The sequence below is a fragment of the Manihot esculenta genome, chromosome 8 (assembly GCF_001659605.2).
Source record: "Manihot esculenta cultivar AM560-2 chromosome 8, M.esculenta_v8, whole genome shotgun sequence".
Taxonomy (NCBI): Eukaryota; Viridiplantae; Streptophyta; class Magnoliopsida; order Malpighiales; family Euphorbiaceae; genus Manihot; species Manihot esculenta.
Window position 1 is genome coordinate 37,510,404 of NC_035168.2, and position 8,601 is coordinate 37,519,004.

Sequence of the window (8,601 nt, forward strand, 5' to 3'; positions counted from 1 at the left end):
TCATTCATTACAAGGGACCTCAAACATGCTACAACAGTACCTAAAACAGCCATTAAAGTTGAGTTCAACAAGAAATATCAAAGAAACTATAAGCCCAAAACTAGAAGCCTGATCCACAAACCGGGAGCTATCCAGAAGCCCAAGCGACGTAGAGAAGAAACGGGTAGGGATCTTAGAAATAGACCACCCAACAAAAGCATGCAACTAAAACAGAACAACAACAAAAGCACGCAAGATAAGAAAACAAGCAGATCTAAAGATCTCCCTCACCAAAAGCACAGATCTGCGCAAAAAGAAAATTTATTTATTCAAATCTCTTCCAGAGATGTGGAGGAAATTTTAATCAAATTTAAGTTTCTAATATCCTACACTCAAGGTAAACTCTTTCTATAGTTTGGTGGATTATTATGAGAAATTTTAATGTTATAGTAAAAATTAATTGAAAATGTGAAAAAATAAATCCCGAGTTCAGTACTGTAAAGGCTTTTATATTGAATTTTTTATCCTGCAAAAATATAAAAATTTTAAAAGAATCTCAATGAAAGAATTTAAACTTTTTTTATTTTAAAAATTTTTCATTTTAAAAAGAGTAAAAATTTATTGATTTTATACCGAATCAAGAGTTAGAAGATCTTAATCTCAAAATAAAAATAAAAAAGGGAATATGGCGAAATTGGTAGACGCTACGGACTTAATTGGATTGAGCCTTGATATAAAACTTACTAAGTGATAACTTTAGGACAGGTCCTTTTGAAGAAAAATAAAATAAATTAAATCGTTTTTTTTTCATATCGAATGTTATAAAAGAAAATGATAAAATAATACAATAATTTTTTAAATTGATTTATGTGAATTCAATAAATTTAAAGAAAAATAATTAAAATGCGTTTATATTTTGTGTTTACCATAAATGCTGAAATGTCGAAATCTTTTCCTTCAATCTCTTCATTCAAGTTCTACGATCTGCTAATCATGCAGCTCACTCTATAGCTTCCAAGGCTCTTTATGAAGTTAATTTTATTTGTTATGCTTGGTTGCAGTACTGCTTTGTACATTGCTTTATGTCTCTTTCATCCATTGAAAATAAATAAATAAATAAAATTTTAACATTTTTCAATTGAGTTATCCCATCAAACAAAGGTTAACTCTAGGATAGTAGTGACATGTGAAAATTGGGCAAGTGATTGTGGGTGGTTGGTGTGTTGTTTGGTAGGATGGATGAGTATTAAGTTTGAAGATGAGACATTGCTGCAGTTAGGTGTGGTTACAAGACTAAGACATTTGCAGTTGGGTATGGTTTCATTATCCAAATTAAGCTCAGAATTTCCTTGAAGGTTCCTAATTTTGTTTGTTTCATTATTGCTCAATCTTCAATCGATCTCCTATACTCATTCACTATATTCAGTTTATTTTAACTTAAGTTTACTTTAGCTCAAAAGGAAGAAAATTTTAAAAAATTAAAATTCTTATTTTTATGATTTTTGTCTAAATAAGAAATTTCGTGTACTTTTAGGTTAAATTAAAATTAAAATTTGAAATTTATGACTAATTTAAAGAAAAAAAATGAAAAAATGGCATAAATTAAACATTCTCAAAAGGTAAGGACATAAAATTAAATATTAAGGTTATGCTTGTCTCACCAAATCTATTTTTTTATGTTTTTGATATTTTTCACGTTTTTCAATGTTCGGAGCCTCAATGGTCAATAAAAAATTTTTATTAAAAAAAATATTTTTAAAGAAAATTATTTTCTCTCATTTAAAAAAATTATTTTCAAGAGTTTTATTAATACAATTATATATAATTTATTAATATATATTTGTTTTAAATTAAAAACTATTTTATAAATATAAGTTATTTTACTTAAACATATAAAAATTCAGCATTGTATTATTTACCATTTTATTTTATAAATAAAAAATTATTTTCTACAAAGGGAAGCTTGCAGCTTTACATTTCCTTTTGATATAATAAGTCATAATTCAAGAGATTATATAATCAGAAAATAGAATGATATTGTATTTGGCTAAACTTGATATGCGAGTTGTAGGTGCTCACATTAGTCACTTCAGCCTTTAAATCAATATACGGAAAAATAGAATGAATATAATGAATTATTTAAGATTTTAATGTAAAAGAATAATATATTTTTATTTTTGTGGTCATTTTCTTTTTATATTATAAAAAAATAGAGATAAATATAATATTTTATAATAATCTAATGATAATGTGATCGATTGTTTAATAAATAATATCGTTAACGAATAATTATAAATATAATGGAATATACTGAACTGTGTCTGATAACAGTAATTATATATTAAAATTTATATATTGTGTGTAAATTAAATCTAAGATGCAAAATGATGGATCAACAAAACCCAAAGATGAATTGTTTGCATTGCAAGAAATTTTACAAAATTTGAAAAATGTTTGACTCTCGTTTACCATCCCAAAGATATAATTTTCCATATAATTATTGGATTTATTCATTATTAAATAAAATGAAATTCACATTAAATATATTTTTATAATAATTCATCTAATTATAATTTGATTATTTAATTACAAAATTAATATATTATAGTTTTAGTAGATTTTATCATAATTTTAGATAATGTGATATATTTTAAATTTTATCGTTGTTTAAATAGTTATCTCCATTTTTAAGATGGAATATGTAAAACATCTGTGTGGTAAAATTTAATTGCAAAATTGAAAGGACACTTTTTAATATTTCGAGATATTTGTATTGGTTTCCTTCCACATTTTGTGCTGACAAGATCGAGCGTATTTCAAAATGGGCCAATTTTATATAATGTCAGTCTTACATTTTTAATAATTTCTCGTCATTATTAGGTTGCCCTTTGGAAATGAATCAAATCATGTCAGAAACTCAAACTTGCTGTTTTAATTTTAATTTTAAATTAAACAAAATAATACTTTATTTTAAAAATTAGGGATTTATAATTTAATCTCTAATTATTATTATTATTATTATTATTATTAATAAATTTATCATTATATTTTTAAAAATTTATTAAAATATTTTTTATTTTTTTTTTTAAATAAAATAATTTTTTAATTATATTTTTTATTAAAAATAAAAAAAAATTAAAATTAAATTTTAATCTCAAATAAAACTCTTTATTTAGTTTTTAGATATTGTCATTATTAATAAATCAATTCCTATATTTTTAAAAATTTATTAAAACGTTCTTATTTTTTTTCATATCTATTAAAATATTTTTATTTTTTTTTATATTTATAAAAATGTCATTATTATTTCTTTCTATCAATAAAATATTTTTTATCCTTATCTTTTTTTATATTTATTAAAATGTTATTATTATTTTTTTTCTGTCAATAAAATAATCTTTTCTCCTTCTCCTCAAAAAAGAGAAAAAAACAGAAGAAGAAAAAGAAGATGATGATGATGAAGGAGAAAAAGAAGATGATGATGAAGGAGTTCTCCTCTTCTCCTTAGACAAGAAGAGTAAAAAATAAAATAAAAAAAAAAATTAAAGAAGAAAAAGAAGAAAAAAAAAAGAATCAAAGAAGAAGAGGAGGAGGAAGAAGAATAAATGAAGAAGAAGAAGGAGGAGAAAATAAGGGAGATAATTTAATTTTTTAATATATTTTTAACAGTAAAAATAGATGAAAAAATTATTTTATTGATAAAAAATATATATTTTAATAGATTTTTAAAAATATAAAAATTAATTTATTAATAATGATTATATTTAAATATTAAATTATAAATTTTCATAAAATATAATAAATTTCATATATACGACAAGAAAAATGAAATTCTATGTATCTAATTTTTCGCAATTTAATATTAGATCTTTTTATTTTCCACGTTTGAAGAAACTTTAATAATCAAGATATTTATAAAAATTAACGAAAGAAGAGAAAGTGACACATAAAATAATTTATTTCTATGTGTGATTATCTAAAAATATCATTTTTGAAAAATAACACGTGCGTAATTATTAATAGATATTTCCTTGTAAAAACAAAAGTATATTTTTATATTAATTAAAATTTTTCAAAATTTTATTTCCTTATTAACATGTATTCTTATTTATATATCTGAAATAATATATTTTTTCTTAATAATTTTATAAATTTTTTAAAGGGCCCACTTTCTATAAGGTGGATCAGTGACTGAAGCGAAGGAAATTGAGATCTGAATTGGCAAACACACATTGTGAATAGAGAGCATAGCATAAGTTTTTTTTTTTTTTTTTTCACTATTCATCTTTGTGACAGTTGTTATTCTTAACCCCTTTTGGCATTGTAGTTGAAAGTTTAAAAAAAAAAAAAAACGTTTTTCACAAAAATATTATTTTAAATAACGAAAACTTCTTATTATTTTTATTATTAAAATCAAATTGAATTAAAATAATTATAAATTTAAAAGAAAATAAAATAAAATTAAAATTTTAAATTAATTATTTCAATTTCAATTGAATATGACTAACATTTTATTAATAATATATTTTAAAAAAAATAATTTTCTTGACAACAGTTAAAACAGAAATGCCAAATAGATGGTATGTGTTAAGAGGAGACCAAATCCTTGGTAGTAGCAGTAGCTAAGGAAATGGTAAGTGAGACCCCAATAATCAGAAACGTTTCAGATTCGAAATGCAGGGAATTGTGTTGATTACTCTAAATGGAAGGAAATAGAGTTGCCTTTTTTATCCCATATTTATATTTATCTTATACCTAGGTTAAATATTTTTTTATATTCCCATTTTAACCTTAGTGATAATAATCATACATGTCGATATTTTACAAAGCACAAACCCCAAAACTTGAACCCCCCGCCCCCTCTGCCTCTCCACAGATGACACATCTTTTTTTTTTCTTTTTATTGATAAATTATTTCTTTTTTTTTTTTTTTTTACTGAGGTTTTTCTTCAACTTTATGATTAATTACTACCTAGGTGGTGAATCTTTTTACTGGGCCCTTTAAAAGTAAATTTGACGTGGATCTTGCATATGAAATTTATTTTTAGTATGAAAAAATCAAAACATGATTTTAGTTTATTTTATCTTTTATAAACTGATATTGATGAATATAACTTTTTTGTACTATGTTATTGCATCTTTTTATTTTGTATTGAATAATTAATTTACTGTAATTACTAGTAGAATGTTTTTTTTTTTAAAAAAAATTATTTTTCTGGTTTGGCTGAAGCAGGGGAACAATTGCGTAAAAAAACTGACATTAGTTGAATCATTCTGTTCCCTAAAATGAAACAAGCTACGCCCAGTTTTTCACATTTTTTTCCTTTTTTAGCACACTGAAGATTGCTCTAATTAGTAATATTGAAATTAATTAATAAAACCCATTTCTTCATTCTAGGTTTTTCTTTTAGGGCTGTGTGAGTCTACTGGCCTTTCCTCTTGTAAGCCATGCAATAGCTGCAACCCTATATTCCAAATGGGGGAATTCTGTTCTTTACTCCAAGTGGAAGCCTATAGCCTCATAGACCTCTCCAGAAACAAGGCCCGCCCTTGATCTGTGTGGTGCAAGCGAAAGGCCATACAAGTCTTTCTGTACAGGCTTTCAGCATAATTTGTAATTATCTAATCCAAAAACTGGTTGCTTCATATTCATGGAGTCATTGGTCGAGGTTCATAAATGAGTCAACACCAACCTTTGCTCGATATTGAAATGACTCCACTTCTGTATAAATTTTCTAATTTCTTTTTTTTTTTTCCTCTCCTCCTCAGTGATGGTGGATGTAGCTTTCAATCATCTCCTTAAATTTCTTCCTCCACCATGTACAAGGAGGAATCTTTGAGTTAACCTTTGATTTTTGAACTGGGTTATATTAGTTAATTTCGATTTTTCTTTAATTTTCATACTGGACTCCCTTCTTTTTGTGATGGGAGGGATTGAGGGGAAATTAATTAATTGATTAATAATTAATAATCAATTTAGTTTTCCCTTTTAACTAGTCTTGCAGACTAAGAATCTTTAGTTACTGCAGTTTTACCCAGTGGACGAGAATCAATTATTAGCAAACCCACAGATTTTAGTAAAAAAAAAAAAAAATGCAAAGTAAAGAAAGTACTTTATGAAGACACATCATCTTTACGCATTCTTGCAAAAATACCCATAATAAAAAGCAACTTGCCTTGTGCTTTATGCTGATACTTACTATCTGTTTCCAGCAAATTTGTACACTGCACCAAGTGATTATTGGTGAAGTTTTCTTTACTATTTGAATGTGAAAAAATACAAGGGTTAAAAGAGAAGAAGAAGAAAAAAGAGTGTTTAATAAGTAGAGCCAAATGGCAATCAAAGGGATTTTGTATGTGAGCAGATAAGCAATTGCTGTGAAGGTTCCTTGATAAAACACAAATGAATGTTCAATCAATATTTCTACTTTTAGAAGAGAAAGTGAAAAGGACGCGCTTGAAAAGCTTGCAATAGCAATGGAGTAGTGAGAGTTAGAGTGACAGCATAATATTTTTGTGTTGTGGCTCTTGGGTCACCATCAATTCTGCTCTCACTGCCAAACCTGTCCTATTATAGCAAAACAAAACACTATCTTGTCCTGTTTAGCTTATTAACAGAGCCAATGAGACTATTTGACTCTCACTCTCTCTCTCTTTCTCTTTCACTTTCCTTCCTCTTCTCTCTCTCTCTCTCTCTCTCACTTTCTTTTTCTAACTTTATCTACAGTGGAAACTTGAGTTGCTTGCTCTTTTTCCTGGAAAGAAAATCTGATGATCTGATCTTCTCTTTAAGCATATTTCAGAAATCATCTACCAATAACTGCAGTCTTTAAAGACTTGTTGCAGACTGCAGCCATTCTTTAAGCAGAATCTTGTGTTTCTCCTTCAAAATTTTTACAATTTCTTTACAATCAATTTCAAAACCCCTTCCTGTCTCTCTCTCTTTCTCTCTCTCAATACTATATTTATCGTGAAGAACACTGGGAGAAGCCATGCAAATTCTTGCTTACTGATCCCTTTTTGGTTATTCTTGTGTTTCATTTTCACAACAACTATCCACTCTTCTTGGGGCAAAGAGGCCGAGAACAAAGCTTCCATTTCAAGGGGATCCGCTGTCTCTTCTCACCTGAAAAACAAGAAACTGTGTCTCTGTCGACTCTTTCTCTCTTCCTCTTTAGGGTTCATCGTTGAGTCGTCAACTTCTCTCACAAGCCAGCGAAAAGAGGAAAATACTGTAGTAAGACCCAAGAAGAAGAAGCTGCAGCTAGAAGCAGAACAACCCTACAGCAAAAAAACAAATCTTCAAGCAAGGATCCTGATAAAGACAGCAGGAAACCCTAATCCCATCTTCTATATCATCTTTTTACATGGATTTGGCCTCCTCTTCAGCAAACCCAAACTTTTCAAGCCCAACAATGGGTGGCTCGATCACCTCCTCTACCACACCAACCGCAGCGGCCTCTTCCCCATCTTCCACCCCAAGTCGCTATGAGAATCAGAAGCGCAGAGACTGGAACACTTTCTGCCAGTACCTTAGGAATCACAGGCCCCCTCTTTCGCTTCCCATGTGCAGTGGTGCTCATGTCCTTGAATTCCTTAGATACCTTGATCAATTTGGCAAGACCAAAGTCCACAACCAAACTTGTCCATTCTTTGGCCTCCCTAACCCACCAGCACCCTGCCCATGTCCTCTCCGTCAGGCATGGGGAAGCCTCGATGCACTGATCGGACGACTCAGGGCAGCCTATGAGGAGCATGGAGGGAGACCTGAAGGGAACCCATTTGGTGCAAGAGCAGTGAGGATTTACTTGAGGGAGGTGAGGGATTTTCAGGCAAAAGCAAGAGGAGTCAGCTATGAGAAGAAGCGAAAAAGGCCAAAACCAAAGGCAACATCGACACCACAAGCAGCACCACCACCTGATTCAGGTGCTGGCTAGTGAAAGAGAATTAAAACATGAACAACAAGGAGAAGCTTGCATTGAAGCTACATGATGTGGGCTCATTATCACCAGCAGCTTTTATCCGTGTATGGGTATTATTTTTCTGCTCTTTTTTTTAAAAAAAAATTCTATAAAGAGATGGTTATATATTGAACTTTGCTTTGCTTTCTTTGAGCATATGTTTAGATTTGTGGGTACCATTTGGGACTACTCTTTAAGGGACAACGTCCTGCCAATGAGCAAGTACCAGTAATAGTGAGATCTAGTCATAGTAGACTATTAGCAGAAATGATGATAACAAGTAATCTCATACTTGTGGTCATAGTTTGTATTTCGAACATATAATCTAAGCATTTGTTACATATTAATTTGCTCTTATCTTAGTCTCTTCTTAAGGTTGCTGTTCAAAAATTTTATCTGTTCTGTCCACAAAACCTTAAAAACATAATGGAAATTAACATATTGATAGGCATTTTCCGTAAAAAATTCAACAGTAAGTGTCTCCTATAACATTATATTATAGACCAATGTTAACAAGTTGTGTATATAATATATATTATAGGATGCAGTAGTCTCTCATGCAGAGGGCACATTTGCTTGTATTTAGACACTTGAAAAGAATTAACCTAGAACTTGAAATATTCCTACAGCAGTGAAGGACACAGCGACTAAGAGTTGGTGG

The 8,601-nt window shown here is 28.9% G+C and overlaps 1 protein-coding gene across 1 annotated transcript; it reads left to right on the forward strand.

Annotated features, from left to right (window-relative positions):
- The first annotated feature begins 6,603 nt into the window (after positions 1 to 6,603).
- Positions 6,604 to 8,295, forward strand: LOC110621648 (protein LIGHT-DEPENDENT SHORT HYPOCOTYLS 1). The gene has a single exon (XM_021765917.2). The coding sequence runs from the start codon at positions 7,347 to 7,349 to the stop codon at positions 7,914 to 7,916; it is 570 nt and encodes a 189-aa protein (XP_021621609.1). The 5' UTR covers positions 6,604 to 7,346; the 3' UTR covers positions 7,917 to 8,295.
- Positions 8,296 to 8,601: the final 306 nt, after the last annotated feature.